Below are 19,253 nucleotides of genomic sequence, written 5' to 3' on the forward strand. Positions count from 1 at the left end.
AATTACACCAGACTTCCAAGCATGTCTTTGACACCTTTGGTTGGAAGCTGTATGTTAGTATTTTTAACTGCACTGCATCTATTTTAATCTTTTTGCTGTCCACTCACTTCACTATCACCAATTGCAATAATTCCTTTGACTCAGAACACACTGAAAGGATATGCCCGATGCCCTCAGGAGTGCCTGTCCAACTACAACTTGTTTAGGAAGTAGCCTCTTGCACACAGAAACTTCTTTGTACTAAACACTGCACATAAACTGCAAGAGAGAAAAAGCAAAGAGATGTATGAAAAGACTATGGGAAGCTACCAGCCCTCAGGAGTGCAGACAAGCAGAATAATGTTATTTCTCCATTTCTCCTCTCCAGCTTCTTAAGTCAGATGTTATTTATAAAGGCACTGCTGGTTGTCAGTAGTCTAGCAGAGAGAATGCAGTATTAGCCTGGAGATTTTTTCTTTTCTTTTCTTTTTTTTAATTAAAAAAGGGCAGGTCCCAAGACAAACCCCAAGGCCCATCTACTTATAACTGGATTACAGGATTCCATGATGATTAATCACTACTTTTGCAGTCTGACTGGCCAGCCAGAATTATTCCCCTGCATCTTGACTCTAACATCCTGATCTGGATATTGGCATACTGTTGGGGACTACACTGAAAACTTTGCCAACATCAAGGTTACTCTCCTTTCACCTACAAATTCAGTCGTTTATCACACTACACAATGAGGTTGGTCACCATTCCCAACTGTCACTTTCTCTTTCACATAGTCAGAAATGTGTTCCAAGAAAACTCACCCTGTGATTTTTTTCCAGGGACAGAAATGAAACTGCCTGGTTTACAGCTTCCTGAATTGTCCTTCCTGCTCTTCCTGTTGATGGGTGCAACACTGTCCCTTCTCCACCCGCAAGTGTCCTCTAGAATGTCTAGAGGCTTCTCACATAACTGAAATACATAGATTTTCATACTCTTTGCCCCTGTAGAAAATATATTTGCTATAAAAATAATTAAAACAAAACAAACAAAAAACACTAAAAATGCATTATTAAAAGCCAGCTTCCCAGAGGATACTAGCTTGCAAAGAGTCCACATACAATTGGGAATCAAACATTAAGGAGACAGTGTGCCTTAAAGCATGGATACAACATACTAAAAGTTCAGATTTTTAAAAGGTTAATTCCTTTATGCAAACAGCCTCTCCAAACAGAAATCTACATGAAAACTTTTTTTCCTGCTCCTCTGTTGAAAATTCTCACACCTTGTATTAAAATGCCCTTTCTGGTCAGCTCTTGAATTATTTACAGATGGATAATTCAGGTGGCTTGTTACTTGGGTGTGGATTCACATGCAATACCAGAGCAAATGCAGTAGTCGTACAGTTGCATCCTCCTGGTATTGTGAAATGTGACCTTACCACTAGGTGCAGAGGTGGTCACCACAGAAATCAATATGAGAAAACCTTTTACTACCATGTTGCACCCCTGCTGTATTTTCTTGCAGCCTATTTCTTTACTATTTTTTTTCCTTCCCTATTTGGAAAGCACTTACTGTTTATCATAAACACTAGATTATATGTATGAAATACTCCCAGTATTATAAACAACTGTAATGCCCAGTAAAGCTCTGCTTGGAGCCAGACTCAGGCTCTTGTTTTGTTGAGCTCTTTTGTAGTATGAAGGCATGAAAACAGAATATAGGGTTTTGCAGATAGGAAAACAAAATAAGGGACTATGTCCTAAACTAAGCTCTGAAACCACTTTTTAAAAATGTGATGGCAACAAAAGAAGACAACTAGCAGAGTAGACGAGAGATGTGACTAAATACATGAAAATGCAGACTAAATGTACACATGCAGCTAGCAAGCATCAAAAGTTTGTTTTTTAAAAAAGCAGTATGTAGATGTTATTATTTGTTAGTTATATTTCAGCAGTGTCCCATCTAGAAGTGAGTACACTGTGCTCAGTCCCTGCCTTTAAACCTTACTTCTTGGTACAATCAGACACAGACAAATGAAAGTTATAAATCGGTAATTTCTGCTCTCAGATGCACACCTCCAACAAGCTATGGTAGAAAAATGATGACCAATACTGTTTGGTAAATTTTGCTGTTTTAGCAACTGACCCTGTATCTTGCTGTTATCACAGATACAACATGCTATGCATTGCAGGCATACTGAATCACAGAATGGTTGAGGTTGGAAGGGACCTGCACAGATCATTTAGTCCAACTCCCCTGCTCAGGCAGGGTCAAACCTCTACCTTTGTCTCAGTCTGGTGTCTTCATACTTTATTAATTCCTCTTGGTGCATCCTCTGTCCCTGTGCTCTTGTCCTGTTCTATATTTTTTTTTGTAATCCTGTGCTCTCTTAAGCATTTTGAAGTGTTAACACTGTGGGAGCAGATTAGCACTGGCATCAGTGGGTTGCCCAACTCTGACGTTTTCTTACTATCTCTAATACTAAACAAGTTACTGATTCTCCAGCCTCAATCATTTGATCCTAATAGTTTATCTTCTGACAAATCTGAACTCTTCCATCACCACTGCCCACCAGCTGCCTGCTGGGGGATATTTTAGCAATAAATAATTTACATTTCATAAATCCTATCCTTAAGTTACGAGCCACGTATTTGGCAAAACTCACCCAATTCAGTCCGTATCTATACAAAACAAGATTATATTAATGCTTCAGCAACATCCAGTTCAATGTGACCTTCCTGAATTTAGGATAAAATTGACCCAAACTGCAGAACAAGAATGACATGCCAGTGAGAGACATACCAAATCCCTCCAAAGAAAACAAATACTATAAGGCTCATAAAATACTTCTCATCACGATACTTGAACTCTTATTCAGATACCTGAGTATCACAGCCTCCACCACAACAAAGCCCTAGATCAAATCAGACTTTCTTAGAGGCCACTACCACATTGTTTGCTGCAGATTCCCAGCAGATTTGCTGCTATTTTAGCTTTTTGCTGGTTAGGTGAAATAAACTCACAGGACACAAGACAAGAATGGAAATCATGTAATTCCATCTCAAGAGAAATACAGACAAGCAGTGACAGCCAAGTAGGGACAGAGAACATTAAAACCGTTCCACATTAATCAAAGCGCTACTTGACATGGCATGGTGGTGCTAGGGACTGTGATGTAGGAAAACATTCAAATCCAAAAGTAACACTTGGAAGCAGGTGTCTTACCGTTAGGATTTTAAAAGTGGAAGTCTATAGTAACTAAACAAGTGTGTCTGCTGTTAGGATCAAAATCAGTCTGATAATTTTTTACCAGAGTGCATAAGGCACATGTAAACTTTAAAAAACAGACAAAAACTCACCACCAACTAGCTAGAAGAGCAATCCTTTCCCTTTACCAACTTCAGATCAAGCAAGTCTGGTCACAAATGATAGGCTCTGGACAGTTACCTCCACAATCCAGACTGGGGGAGTGAACAACATGTTTTCACAGAGTTTGCAAGGTTCTCTTCCACAAAATCAGACCAGCTTGCTCTGAATTTTGGCTGCCACCAATCAGTTGCTGTTTGTAATCATGCCATCATTCACATTTAAGTATGAACGGAAGAGCTGCTTTGCTGCAGCAGTTTTTCTTTCAAGAAGCCAAATTAATTTACAACAAGCTAACACTGATAATACACTTCCCCCTCTTGTTCCATTTCCCTTAATAGAAAATAAAAAGCATAATGCAAGCCCCAGAAAATTACCAAGAAATGATTTTCCCACTTGGGGTCCCTGGCACAACTCAGACATTTTGATTTCCATCTGCGATGATGTGAGTCAGAACTTCACATTTTTTAAATAAATCATTCCCCCTAATACATTTGGCAGTCCTAATAGGTCTGGTAAGTGAAATGAAAATAATAGGCTAGATTTTCTAGGCTAAAGTGCAATGGAAGGTGACCTTCAGCCAACTTTTAAGGTGTCTGGTCTTGTAGGGGATCAGTTCTGGGTCAGCCTTTTGGTACTTCTTTCAGCCGTCAGTACCTGCAACTTATGAACACCTTCTTAGCAGCCACAGGATTCTGCTGTACAGGGCTACCCTATGTCTGCTTTCACTCTTTCAGTCATAGTGCCAGGGACTGGGAGAAGGGTGATGAACAATCAAGTATGGTGGCTCTGCATGAGCCAGCCACTTTGCTTTGCAGGCAGGAAGCCTGGAAGATCAAATACTCTGGACTGCACATTTCAAGATGTATCAGTGTTGCAAGCAGGAGCTCTTTCTAAACCTTACTTAGGGTGAATATTCTCATTCTTAAGGACTCCTATCTCCCCAGTGTTTTAACAACCTTATTTGTAGAAAGTATTATCCAGTGACCATAAGAGAGAGCTTTGACTGGAAAGGTAAAACAGAACACAAAATATTCTGTGCCACCATATCTAGGGTTTCTTCTTAAACTGTAAAATTTTATTCACAATAAGCCTGCATATGAGCTTTAGTACATGAGCAACTCAATTGGTATCCAGAATGGTTTTGAAGTGCAACAGCCCAAAAAGGAATTGTGCCAGTTCGCACACGTTGAGAGCCAAGTCACAGGCTCCAGCAAAATGACAAACATTGTTTAAAAACATGTTAGCTGAAGGCCTAATTGGTGAAAGGGTCACTTGGCAAAATTCTGAACACAAAACATGCTGTGCAGCTGCCTAACAGCTCAGCTTTCCTATGTGCCTAAGCAAAACCCAAACACGGGAGAAATTTGCAGGTTACAAAGGATGCCTGACAGGACTTCTCTGATGATATTGCTCCATGGCCTTGATGCCAGCACAAGTTGCTGGGAAATAGTCCTATTTCTGTTACTGACGTAATCGCTCTAGCCTATAAAGTGGAGCTTTTCTCTTCAATGCTCTTTGTGCTTTTCCTGTCCTCTTGAAAACTTCACCCAGAACACTTTACACTCACCTTCATCTGTGTCCCTTTTCTTGCATCTCTCTCATGCACACTCTCCCACTTCCTCAACTTTCACTGCTTAGGACATGCTGACAACAGTGCTCGTGATACTGAAAGCTTTCTACTGGCAACGAAAGCGACATCCAAAAATGGATGAATTTCTGGATAGAGAGATCTCTGACTAGCAGAGGAGTTAATTTCTTGGATTACAAAATCTAAGTCTTCCCTTTACTCACATGAAATAAATTAAACATTGGGATAGGATTTCCATTTTCACCAGTTTGTTCCCTTCCAGAAAAATTACACTGAAGGGAAGCCAATTTGAGACCTGTATGCATTTATCGGAACACCCCGAGAAAAGAGACCTTTCATCCCAGGCCCTGGTACACACACTAAAGAAAAACAGATTTAGAAATATTTGCAAATGCCCTGGGTCATGTTCAGGCAACTGTGAGGGTAAAAGAATTGGATGAGAGTACCAATAAAAGTGTTGCATCTTGCTTTTGGTTTCTTCCCAACTCAGACACTGCCTATGTTGTTGCTAAGGCTCCAAATATTCCAAGGCTTTTGGGCTGGAGTCAGGCAATGTTGTTTTCCCAGGTATAGGAGAATGATTAAATGCATTTGCATTCCTGTATCAAGCACTTCTTGTTACATTTAAATCAAACTCAACTGAAGTTGTAATACTGGCAGTAAAATCAAATACTTTTTTTTTTTTTTTCCCAGAAAGAAAACAAACTTCCAGAACGAAAAGAAAATCCACCACCACTACACAATTTAAAAGACAACTGTAAATTACTTATGTGGGCCCATCTTCTCTCTAAGGTTTCCTCTGAAATCCACCCTTCACAAGCTGCTTAACCCTTAGTATTTTTTCATTTAGCTTTGGAAGTTCCACTGATTTCAGGAACTAGGCCTTGGATGCAAACCAAAAAGTGTGTAGGCATAAATGCAAACTCAAGCAATGTTATGAAGATCCTTTAAAGTTGTAATTCAACTGAAATCCTAGTTTGCTAAATCTTTGATGAGATTTGATGATGAAGAAAGAGAGTGCTGTGACTCTTTGGCCTGTAAAACAAAAGACTCAGACTCACAGGGACCATACCAATGGGCATAAATACCTGATGATGAGAGTAAAGAGGGTGGAGCCAAACTCTTCCCTAGGATATCAAGTGATAGGATAAGAGACAATGAACAAAGAATGAAATACATGAAACTCTGCCTGAACATCAGAAAGGAAAAAGTTTTGCATTTTCATGTTCATAAAAAAACAACAACAACAACAAAAACTAGCTGAAACAGCAGTGAATAGACTTATTTTTTAAAATAATATAATCTCTGTAGTGTTCTTTATCAGATTCCCTACTAATTAAAATAGGAGATGAAGTTTTCTGGGAATGGCTACTACATTGTGACTGTATCAGAGACAGATCTTAATTAGAAGACAATAAAGAGACTTCATTTTCCTCTCAAACTGGAGAACTGCACATCTTTCAAACTCTTGATATTAGTGTATGGGAGAAACAGACAATTACTCAGACCACATGAATGTCTTCATGATGTTATGACAGGTGAAGAGCAAAGGGAATGGAAAAGTTAACTGGCTAAAGGAAAAAGGTAATAGTTTAGAGCTCATTCTGCAAAATAACATTATATCTGAATAACTTTCAAGAACTGCAGAGAAGAGAACTACTGCAGATAAGAGAACTGGATGGGTGGTACTCATATGTAATCTCTTCTGTTCAGCAACACAATTAAGACCAAGGGGTAAAGAATAACTTCTGTTTAGTTTAGTAGATATTCATCAACAACTTAATTCATTTTTTCAATAAATGACCACAAAAATTTAAAAGTAACATTTAAGTGGAAGAAAAAAGCCTTCTTTCTGGAATACTTCTTGAGAAGTTCTTAAAGCTTCTTGAAAACTCCTCTCCCATACTCCTAAAAGCTCAATGAAGATGAACGTATTTGGCATAAACTGAAATAAGCATGAAAACATTGTATGGTCTTACTGAGATAAGAGAATTGATGAATTCAACAGAGCTATATGACAGGCATAAGGGTTCCAGTTTTAAATCAGGTATAATCCTTCTTGTAATCCAAAAATTGTGATACTGATTCACTCTGATTGGCTCTCTGATTATCTTAAGCTACTTCTCCCCTCACACTGCTCTCCTTTCTACTTATGACCAGACTTTTCACCAAAGATTTTCAGTGCAAAGACCTGTGTTCACATACGTATAGACCTTGAATGTCAAAATAAGGTAAATAAAACATATTATATTGATTTAGGAAAAGAATGATGATTCCTCTTCTCCCTCATCCCTATCAACATCTTTTCCTGTTCTTTTTTCCTTTTGTTACTTTTTTTCCCTCTTCTAGCTCTTCAACCCCATTATCTTCCAAATCCTTACGCTTTCACTAGCAAAGCCCCACTCTTCACAATTTTTCTGATGCTTTTTACAATTTTTTCGCCAAGTATTATTTTCTGTTAGCCTCTGCAGACCTGCTCTCTTCTTTTTTCCACTTCTTGTTGTTTCTTCAGTATCTCTAAGGTTTCAATTCTATTGCAGCCTTTTTAATTCTGCATCTGTACTGCTTTTTCCTCATTCTTAATAGTTCCACTGCTGTCACCATTATGTCACAAACATCTCTTTACTCTTCTGATCATGACCCATTTCTCTCTCTCCTGTCTTTGAACTTAACTATTATCTCTTCTTTTGGATGTCTTGATGTTCACTGTAACTTCTCATAACCAAAAGGTAAGTCCTTTCTTTAGCAATAGCACCAACTCATTATTTAACTGCTTTCTCTCTCTATCCCTAATTTGCATCACAATCCTGTCACTTGTATTTTCACTCTATCTTCATTAAAAAAAAAAAAAGAGGGAAAGAGGGTATAGATACCTCAGATTTTTTTTATACCTGCTTTTGTATGTTAAAAAAAAAAAAAAAAAAGAGAATGGATATGACAAAATGTTTTCAAATATGTAAACTGACCAGTGTTTTCAGAGTGATTGTTGATACCGAGGGATTTAATTTTCAAGATTTTTAAGTTAAAGTAAATTAAAGTAATTAAGTTAAGTTTAATAAAGTAATTAAGTTAAAGTAAATTCCCAAAGGGAATTAGTCTACAAAAGGGCACCAAGATGAGTCAGACTCACCAGAAACATACAAAGTTTTCAGCAAAGAAATACATAATACACAGAAAATTATAGTTATTATTTATAATACTGTCACTAATCATTTGCAGAGTTTTGTTCTAAATCTGTAACTTTGAATGCATCTGATCAACTTACATAGTAAATTATTGTGCAGCATCCACGTACATTAGGAAGTAGCAAACTGCACTGTGACTATGGAAGGGTGAAATAAACCTATTTTCTCTGGGAATTTCCTCAGTCTCACACACACATTCATTCTTCCTCAGCTGATCACAGCTTGAATTTTCCTGATTGATGCCTTGAATTTACCTGACTGATGCAATGGACGACAATTTCAAACATCACATTTCTTTCCCTTTTTCTCTTTTCATGGTTTCTCCTCTGATGTCTGAGCATACATTAACAGTAACAATAATCAAATCTTTTAATCTCCACCTAGCTGCTCTTCCAGCACTTCCACAGAATCCAATCTGCGCTGACAGCCTTGCAAATGTAACAGGGAAAGGAGCTGTAGGAAGCCAAGTTCTGCTGAAGCTAATTGGTAATAAAATGGGCCTTTATGCTTCTCAGTTACCCTCCTGGTACACATGGCTTTGCAACACAGAACAGATGAAACAGCAGGTAGGGTTGCCAGATCTCCCAACTTAGCTGAAAGCTGATGGGTGAGATTCCACATCCTGAGTCACAATATGGGCTGAATGTGCATCAGGTGCGGAGGAGCTGTCACCATACAAGGCTGCAGCTTGGCACTTGCTTTATCACAGCAACCAGAAAAGTCAATGCTACTGAACCTGGCTCGTTCCAGATGCCCAGGGTCATGCAGAGCCTGGAGCCAAGGAGCAGCAGAAGCAGCAGGGCTGCAAATATCCAACAGCAAAAAGTGACACTGCAGTCACACCAGTGAGCTGCATTTGTTGTTGTTGTTGAGTGTGAAATATTATCTTCCTGGAAGCACCAGCTGTTTTGTTGTCCTTTTCTGTGCTGCATGAAGCAGGCTATTAGCTGATTACATACAAAGAGCTGATTATATACAAAGAAAAACCTCACCAGCCTTCTTCAAACATAAACTGGAAAAATGAGAAAAGAGAAAATGAGAAAAGAAAGAAAATGAAAAAAATAAATGAAATAGAACAAGGCGGCAGATGGTGTTAGCTTAGGAAAGAGGAACAGAATGATTCAAGATCATGGCCTGCATCTATGTCTGTTATGTTAGAATTCTTAAGCTTTAGCTCCTCTCTACCATATTTTCTACAAGTCATGGAGTCAGCAAAATAAATAAATAAAAACATTTTTTGTTAAAGTCCCCTTAGTATACAAATATCAAAGTTATGTCTGATATTCTAGTGACCAAAATGAAGCAAAGCTAAATAGATAATAAAACAGAATACATCTTCACCTCTGTTGCACATATTAGCAGTTTCCACACTTCTTACTGAGTGAGTGGAATCCTGCTCCATCAACCAAAATCTCATTACTCTCTTCCAGGTACTGATGCATACAGCAGATCTTGGGGACACTATTCCAGAGGGAGCACCGCTGCACTGGTTTGACATGGAGAACCTCTTATGGCGAGCTTATGGTGATGATCAAAATGTATGAGCCCAGGAGTAAAAGTAGGGACACTCAAGGGAAGCGGAAGAAGAGACATCTGGCATGATTTGGCTTAATTTATAGGACTGGAGTCATAACATACTTGATCAGGAAGAATGGAAAGGTGTCTGATAATGCTGAACTTGTGTTCAGTTTTCAGACTTGGATCTTATCATAACACGGGCTTCCAAACAAGGAAGGCACAGGAGGGGAACTCTCTGTAATATCCACTGCAACTGTTGGCAGTATGAGGGTAAACGGTAGTTAGACAGTATTAAAAAGCAGTAGCATTTTATAGTATTTCCGGATATATCCTGCAATATCTGCTCCACATTTTCAACAGCTTCTGAACCTCTCCTTTTTCCCTTTGAACTATCAGGGATGTTAGCAAGAGTCTTTTCCACTCCCTGCTTTAACTGACCTTTCCAATTAGGAGCACTGGATGAAGAGACCTGAGAAACAGCCCAGTAACTGCAAGTGACAGAAGTCTGATGCATGCAGGGCATGCTCGGCCCTCCCTTGCCAAAAGCTACAAGTGACTCAGCATTAGCTCAGTAATTGCTCTCCAGGGAATTTGAGACACCCCACTTCCATGCATTCCTGCCTGTTTCAGCATGAGGAGGAATCAGACAAAGAACACTCGAACATTGCCCTACCTCTGGTAAATATACACCTCCCATCAGCTAATGAATAAGACATCTGTCAAGCTTTGCCTTGTGATCCTCATCTATGGACACAATCAAGGAGAAGCCAGTAGCAAAATGTAGTGTTTTCTTTTTGTGTGTGTGTAATAGTTGCTGTCTGTGCCACGAGACATAGCATTTCATTAAGCACAGGGTAACAGCCTGATTCCCTTGGAGACTTACTGCTGGAAAACAACATCTCCATTCATAAACAGGCAAGGTCACACATTCCTCAATGCACACATTCATTTTGGAATTGATGCTGAGATAATTAAGGATCTGCTCATTATACATTTCATATTAATGCAATAACATAACTTCACGTAGAACTAATTTTACAAGATCTGAGAAAAAACAGTATTATGTTACATTTTGATGCCATCTGTTCATTTGCTCCAGAATACATTGCAAAAAAATCTGATTTCTAATCATTTTTAATATGTAATTTTACTCTTCATGCTTGATTTAGAATTTGAAAAAATTCCAGACAAGAAATATTTTAAAAGCACACACTAAGGTATTTGGTTCCTTCACATTACATCACACTTTCATTACTTATGATTGTTTTTTTTTTATTCAGCAGGAGTTATCTGCCACCATATGCATGTGTACATACTATGAAAATGGCAGTTTCACAAGTGTAATGCCTCAAAGTTTAAACCCCTATATACATAATAGATATATTTTTTTTCACAGGTTGTGCTAAGAGATATATGAAGAGAAATTTAAAAAATGATAGGCAATTTCTTTAAGTACTACCAGAAAGAGTCCCCAGAGAACATTACCTGAAGAACCTTGGCATTAGGCAGTACAACTAATTTGTAACAATCTATTTCTCTACTTTTATCTTATTTCATCCTAAATAATATTTTTATTTGCTTCTCCAGAATATTTAGAAGCTGGCAAGCTGTTTTTCTCCAGTTTTTCTTTCCTGAAAAACATATTTTCTGGATGTAAAAATGAGAAATTCCAGGACAGTAATGGGTCAAGACATAATGCAGAAGAAGAGTTAATTTTTAAAGTGAATGTGTGATTGGTCATTAAAGAAGATTACATATAAAAGTAGAAAAAGTATTTTCTCCTAAGAACATATACAAGTGATGTATTGCATTAAATCCAACATAACGTGGGGAGAAAGAATAATGATGCAGTAAAGATTAGAAATTATACATACACACATAAGGATCTTAATTCTAAATTTTCTGTGCATGCTCAAATACACTCATTCTTCATCAGTGATTATGATCAAGAACGTCAAATGCAAATGTTGCATACAGACTTGGAATAAGCTTTCTTGCATTTTTATTTGATATGTAGCTCAGAGGTTCACTGAACTGGAGAATGCAAAACCAAAACTATAAATGGCAAGTGTACTCTCTAGACTGCAAATAACTCATTATGTGATTTAAAGACATACAGCTAAATTAACTGGAAATAATCTGCAAAAATGTTAAGGTGATGCTTCTTGCACTCTTCACTTAAGAGGAATGAATTTCTGGAATTAACAATATAATCTCTAGAAAAGAAAAACCAAACAAAGGCTGTCAACCTTTTCCTATGGAAATTGTCTTTGACAAGTCAGGTTTCTGCCTTGGAGAAGCATTCTTCCTGTAAATCCTGGTTTCTACAAAGCTTGTAGCTGGGATCAGCACCAAAAGCAGTTCTTACAGGTGGAGTCAAGGGGACTTGCAGAACTGGGGGGGCACCCATAGTGCTTTGTGGCCTTCCTCCTGTCACGATGGATCTTTCTGGAACCATCTCCTGATTGGTCCCCTCTGGACAAGACCAGTGAGGGAAAAATATACTGCACAAACGTGCAGTATACTTCATCTCAGGCCTGACTAAATAGGGTCCTTAGAAGCAGTGTGACCCTTACTGCAAGAAACTATTGAGATGGTTTAATTGTTCAGTTCAAAATGGACCTAAACTTTGTTATTATTAGTTTTAAATGAACATTGTAAAGTGCCTGAGCCTATTTGTTTTCTTAGCCGGTCATTTTGGTAAGTGCCATCCGTGTGTACATATATACATTTCTGCATACTTTACCCAAGGAGGACTGTTGTGCTCTTTCCTATCCCATAGGTGAAGAAAAAACAATCCTGAGGTTATTCCATAGTGTTCTGAGCCTCCCCACTGTTCCTTGGACCACAGCATAGCACACCTGACCAATTCACAACAGGAGTTTTCCATTTTTTTGTTGTGTGAGATATGCCTGATGGAAATATAGACCCTGTAAACTGAACCAGTCTGCTAAACAGAATTCGCTGTTTTTTTTTTTTTTTTTTTTTTTTTTTTTTTTTGAAGGCTTAGACACTTTCCTCTTCCTTTTACTTGTTTGAAAATCACTGAAGCAGTCTGACAAAGGTTCAAGGAGAGGTTATCAAGTCCTATTTGCTGTTGGCATGCCTAAAACTGCTGACACATGCAAGGAAGAAAAGGGTACATCTAGTACAGCTGCATCTATAAAACATCTACTAGGGAACCTCACCTAGAGCTAACAACAACACCAAGATGTACTGACAAACTGAAGAAAAAACAGTAATAGTTATATAGAAAATGCAGACAATGCTTGTAGAAGTCCTGGAAAATAGCTTGATTCCTCCTCATTTTCTTAGTTATTTAAAAGAAAGAAAACCACCACTACAACAAAACAGAGAAAAATATCAAAATGCCATGTAAGCATGACATATTTGGGACTTTGATGATGAAAACCATTATCCACTGTTGTCAGTGATGAAAGCTGAAAATGTTCATTGAGGAAAAGTAATGAAAGACTGTGCACTTGACAGACTTGCAAAAAAGCAACTAGCATGATGGTTTCCTTTTATAGCACTTATGAATGCAGAAGTACTCTTAAACAGGAAAATGATCTATCCTCTGCTGAAAACACAAAAATATCAAACTGTTGTTGGGCACATTAAAGATTTTTCTAGTTCACTGTTTGTATGCCTGAACACCATAGAGAAAAAAAGCCTTCTCCAAGCTCTACTTGCTTTTTATATTATGTATAAGACCTGTTTTGCCTTCATCTCCAGTAGAAGAGTTTTTCAAGTCAACTCTTACTCAGAATATTAAACCAACACTCTAAAGATATGTTGACATGTCTTGGATTAATTTCAAGTGGTTTCTTGCCTCCTAGGGTCAGATTTGTCCCGTCCTCTCATTCTATATTGTCTATGTACAAATTCACACTAGCAGGAAGCATTAGCTTGAACTCTGACACTTATCACAGCTGGAGGAGTCTGAGCAAGTTCATGACTTTACCACTGGCTTAAGCTCCTGAGGACCTGGAGTCCACTCTAGATAACTGGTCTACCAGTGTCTCCTTACACATCTCTACATAAAATGCAACAGGCTTTTGACATCCTTCTACCACTAGAGATGTGGTTCTCACTGGGGTGGCAAGCCACGTGGGTGGAAGTCAGAGGTCTGTTCTTCAGTTCACAAGGCAGACTTAACTTATCCTTTCTGCAGCAGAAGACCAAAAGTTTGGAAAACTCCCCCGTTCCCCCAGATGTGACAGTATTTTGTCATTTCCAAAGTGAGGTGAAACTACAGCTGACTTAGCTAGATGTCCTACTGTACTGCAGCAAAGCTGTGGTGGTTTTACCGTGCTAGGCAGCTGAACACCACAACCGCTCTCTCACTCCCCCTCCTCAGATGAGGAGGGGAAGAAGTAAAGGAAAGAACAACACACGGGTTGAGATAAGGATGATTTTATTAAAGAGAAAAATATTATTAAGGAAATATTATTATTAATTAAACAATTCAACTAATGGGAAAAAAGGGAAATGGGAAGAGGGAGGGGGAAAAGGAATAACAAAAAACAAGTAAAGGCTATGTGGAAGTGCAGAAGAAAGAAATTACTCTCTACTTCCCACAAATGAGCAATGCTTGACCACGTCCTTGAAGCAGGGCCTCAACACACGTAGCTGGCTTTCGGGAGGAGGACAGACGTTTTCACAACAAGAGCCCACCCCTCCTCTCTTCCTCCTTTTTCCACCTTTTATTGGTGAGCATGACATTATATGGTATAGAATATCCCTTTGGTTGGTTTAGGTCAGCTGCCCTGGTGATGTTTCTTTCTCACTTTTTTGCCCACCCCCTAGGAGGGTTAGGGAGAGTCCTGATGCCGTGCCAGCACTTCTCAGCAGCAGACACAACACTGGTATGATACCACTGCTGTTCTAGCTACAAGTACGGAGCGCAGCACTGTATGGGCAGGTGCAGGGAAAGTTAACATCCCAGCCAGATCCAGTATGAAAGCACAGTCACTATATGTTGCCCCCAGGTCTCATCTTCTGAAGCAAGTTTAACACCCTAAGTGCAAGGAGAAGGGTGTAATGGGCTCAACTCTGTTTCAACATTTGAATATTACAATTCAAACATAAGTTTTGAAAGTGAGGAAGGAAATGAGCTAGTTCGTGAAAGCAAAATGCCACTTTTCTTGCTGAAAAGGAAACTTCCTAACATGGCACATTTTTGGAAAAAAAAGTACTCAGACAGAAATGCAGAAAAGGGAAGAAAAAAGCTATATCACTACAATGTAAAATCCTGCATCACCCATCTAAATGGGACAGATTCAGGTTCATTCATGCATACTTTTCTTTTTATAGATAAAAGAAAAAGCATACAAAATTACAGTAAAAGATGGTATTTTGTTCTTATGAAATGAGTAAAACAGAAGTCCTATGCCTTACCCAGATTAAATGGATTTCAGAATGGATTCTAGAATAAAATATAGAAACTTACCTTGCATTTCAACATGTTGGCCACTCTCTCTTGCATTGATTGTCCAGCCTTTGGCCTTACAAGAATATAAACTGCTTTCACTTCAGGGCTGGAGCGCAGAAGCTTTTCCACCAGCACTTTGCCCATGAAACCTGTAGCTCCTGTGATAAGTACGGTCTTTCCATTGTAATAAGCGGAAACCGAAGACATGGTGCTTTCTTTTTTTGTCCTTCTTTTAACTGCCTGCAGGAGGTACCTGGGAAGATACAAAAAGCAGGCTTTTGAGATAAGACAGATCAATGATTAGGGAACCATAGTCAGAGATAAGTTTTCCCAGTCAGTCAGCTATAGCAGCTCACATTTTGCCAGTCAATAATTTCAAAAATGAGTTTTTTTCCAAGCCTTTGTTATGAAGAGAAACATATTTATCTCATACATTGTTAAGTGGTGGCCATTAAGGTATGCCGTTATCCCTATGAGACAAAGCAGGAATCTCCTCACAAACACTGCAGGCTCAAATGCCACATTTTCCAGTAGAATTCCACTGTGCCAATGTACTGAATTTACATGGTAAGGTTTTGGTAGCATGGGGGCTGCAGGGGTGGCCTCTGTGAGAAGAGTCTAGAAGCTGCTTCAAGTTAGATCAGAGCCACTTCCACACAGCTCCAAAAGGACCCAACTGATGGCCAGAGCTGAGCCAGTAAGTGACATTGGTTGAGACTCTCTGATAGCAGATTTAAGAAAACCAGCCCTGCAGACCCCAAGGTAGGTGCAGCAGGAGGGCAGGAGGTGCTCCAGGCACGCAGCAGCAGTTCCCCTGCGGCCTGTGGATACCCCCCTGGTGGAGCAGGCTGTCCCCCTGCAGCCCATGGGTCCCACATGGAGCAGATGTCCACGCTGCAGCCTGTGGAGGAGCCCCTGGTGGAGCAGGTGGATGTTGCCTGGAGGAGGCTGCAGCCCATGGAGAGCCCCTGAAGGAGCAGGTCCCGGGCCAGACCTGCAGCCTGTGGAAAGGAGCCCACGCAGGAGCAGGGGGTCTGGGGGGAGCTGCTGCCTGTGGGGGACCCGTGCTGGAGCCATTTGTTCCTGGGGGGTGTACCCAGTGGTACAGACCCATATCTGGAGCAGTTCTTAAAGAGCTGCTGCCTGTAGAAAGACCATGCAGGACCAGTTCAGGAAGGACGACATCCCATGGGAGGGACCCCGCATAGAGCAGGGGAAGAGAGTGACCGTGAAGGAGCAGCAGAGACAAAGTTTTAGGGACTGACTGCAGCCCCCACTCCCCATTCCCTTGCACCAGTTAAGGGGTGGAAGGGGTGGAGAGGAGGATGTACTTGTTATTAACAGGTAATAAATATTACTTGTTATTAACAGGTAACAAATTACATCAGTCTCCCTATGCTGTGTCTGTTTTGCCCGTGATGACAATTGTTGAGTGATCTCTCTGTCCTTTTTATCGTATTTTCTCCATTTTCCTTTAGAGGAGAGGGAACAAGAGAGTGGTTGTGGTGGAGTTCAGCTGCCCAGCTGACTAAAATCTCTACAGCCAAGCAGCCTAATTTCTTGTCAGCTATCACTTTGCAATGTGCTCAGTCTTTTCCTATTGTCATTGCTTGGAGTGAATTCATGGAGAACACTCTTTTTCATGTAAGATACAGTACAATGACATTGCTCTGCAAGACTGCAGTATCACAGTCTGGGGCACAGGTCAGCAGCTGTTTTATTGTGTTAAGGCCAAAACTCATTCCACTAAATTCTAAGGAACATAGATGTCATGTTTTCTCAACAATCCACGAACAGTTTAGGTTGTTTGAAATGCTTGTTGGAGATCCTTGACCCCTTCCACTGACTATACAAGGGTGCTGATGTGACTAGGCTCCCACATGAAGTGTCCCAGTTAAATATTTAATTAGATACAATGGTCTCAGGCCTGCACGTCCCCAGCTATCCTGACTTAAACAATGCTGAAATGAATCCTGCTAGAATAGCCACTCTCTTTAATAGGTTAACTCATGAAACCCCCACCTATCTTTGAAGTGCTGCAGAATTTACAGCATACTCAAAACACTTCCATTACAAGGGAAAGGGCCACATAAAATAGAAATAAATGCTTTGAAACAAACCTACTAAATTCAAAACAGAAACAAGAAGAGCAGTCACTCAAGTGCTCAAGAACCATGACAGCCAGCAATATGCCCTTGTGGTCAAGAAGGCCAACGGTGTTCTGAGTTGCATTGGGACGAGTATTGCCAGCAGGTTGAGGGAGGTGATCTCCCTCTTCTCAGCCCTGTTGAGACTCCATCAGGAGTACCATGTACAGTTCTGGGCTTGCCAGTACAAGAGAGATGTGGAATGACTAGAAAGGTTCATTTCAACCTCAGCCACCCTGTGACAATTTCCAGGTCTCCCCTTCTGCAGAAGCTTCAGAGACAGTATTGTCCATTTCAAGTTTCTCAACATGAGTCAACTGTACACTAATTCCTCAGTTCCAAAAGTACAAATACATAGAATCTGCAAGGTAACATTTGTTGCACTTTTGCAGTCTGCCAAGATTCCTTTTTCTCACCCACTGTTCTGCATTTCTGAGACCTAGTAAGCCATTCAGATACAGTTAAGTAACTGAACTTAGAGTACAAAATGCAACTCTTCATGCAGAAACACCTTACATGATGTATGGACCAACATAGTTGAACATGAGCAAAGAGTTTAAAGCACTCTAAGAACTTTGACAACATATGATGGTAAGTTAAATTCCCTTCATCACATGGGATTGTGAGAGAAATGTGTCTTGTCCACTGGCTCATGCCTTCTGACATCTTCCTTAGGAACGAGTGAGGTATCTCTCCCTAGAAAATTCACCACTATTTATGTGAAATAAGAAAGACATCGCAGATCATCCTTACAAGGTATACATTGTTCACTGCAACAACTCAGGAACACCTTTCCCAAAGACATAAGCACTCTCAACAACAAAAAAACAATCCACAGTCTGTGTTAGTGTACTGTCATTATCCACATCTGTACTTGGTGCATCTACCCATATCTGACTTCTCATTCTGCCAGTTTTCACAGTAACTGTATTGCTACATGTAAAACATATAAAACTAAAAACATATTTCTAATAGGCTGCAGTAGATACCTAGCATCTAATGAAAATACCCAAATTTCTATTGAAAGAAATCTAACAAATCATCAGGTATACCCTCCAGTTTAGAAAGTGGGTCAAGAAGAAAAACTGCTGAAGGACAGTGGTTTACATATTATTAGCTGTGGGTATTCTGGCTCAGTGAATTCAGGTATTAGCCTACTTTCAGATATGGCCTAGATCACAGCTTAAATGAATGTAACAGGCTTGTACAGGCCTATTAAAAAACTGTTCCTATCAAAGACCTGGCCACTTGGGAAGCTGGGAAGAAGGATAAACAGGTTAAACTATTAGATAACTAATTTATAATAAAAAGTCATCTCATTCAGGTTGGGAAAGACTGAGTGATATTGGAAGACAAACTTAAAGAACCTGAAAGCATGTGGAAAGGTATGCAAGTCCAAAAGTATGTGCTAGTTCAGGCAGATAAAGATGGAGGTGACAAAACACTGAAGAGTATGACACATGTCCTGCAAAGTAAACAAATTAAGGAGAAAAGTCCTTAGTCACTACAGGCCATAAAAATTCTACTGAGTATAAGGAAACAAAGAGAGGAAATGTAAGAACATTTTCAGTCAGAGGATACATGCTTTGAATTCACTTTCTGAAGATAAGATCTAACCTAACCTCAACCTAATATTCTGCTAGAAAAGAAGGCACATTTTTGAAGTACTTTCTGTGACAGACGTGGAGATTACTACAATATTTCACAATAATTGCTCTTCTTCCCTCACTTCAGTAGCACAGAACATTTCCAAAACGCATCATTACATGTTAATTCTTTGTATTATATTTATGGACTACTGCAAAAATAGCTGTTGAAATTTCCAACTGTAGACATAAATTTATTATGTTGTTTCCTGTGGGTTCTCTGTTTGAGTTATCTAAATTGGCTTTGTTTTGGCCAGATGTTTGCTGCCTTCTAGAAGAATAATGAAAAAAGAAAAAAATCATACTACTATAAAGCATTACTTAAAATTAGCCCTGCAGCCAGCATTCTTTAAGTATTTCTGGAAAGACATATCTGACCGGTATTCCCATACA

General features: G+C 39.4%; 1 protein-coding gene across 4 annotated transcripts in view; it reads right to left on the reverse strand.

Moving 5' to 3' along the window:
* Positions 1-19,253, reverse strand: part of FAR2 (fatty acyl-CoA reductase 2) — a 146,413-nt gene that overhangs the window by 63,027 nt on the left and 64,133 nt on the right. For 2 of the 4 annotated variants that reach the window (XM_035348117.1, XM_035348126.1), the window contains one exon: positions 15,086-15,320. In XM_035348117.1, coding sequence (XP_035204008.1) covers positions 15,086-15,320 — 235 coding nt within the window. Of the gene's footprint in view, positions 1-15,085; positions 15,323-19,253 lie in introns of all 4 variants that reach the window. The other 2 variants (XM_035348142.1, XM_035348133.1) reach the window with 1 other exon arrangement.

The sequence above is a fragment of the Oxyura jamaicensis genome, chromosome 1 (assembly GCF_011077185.1).
Source record: "Oxyura jamaicensis isolate SHBP4307 breed ruddy duck chromosome 1, BPBGC_Ojam_1.0, whole genome shotgun sequence".
Taxonomy (NCBI): Eukaryota; Metazoa; Chordata; class Aves; order Anseriformes; family Anatidae; genus Oxyura; species Oxyura jamaicensis.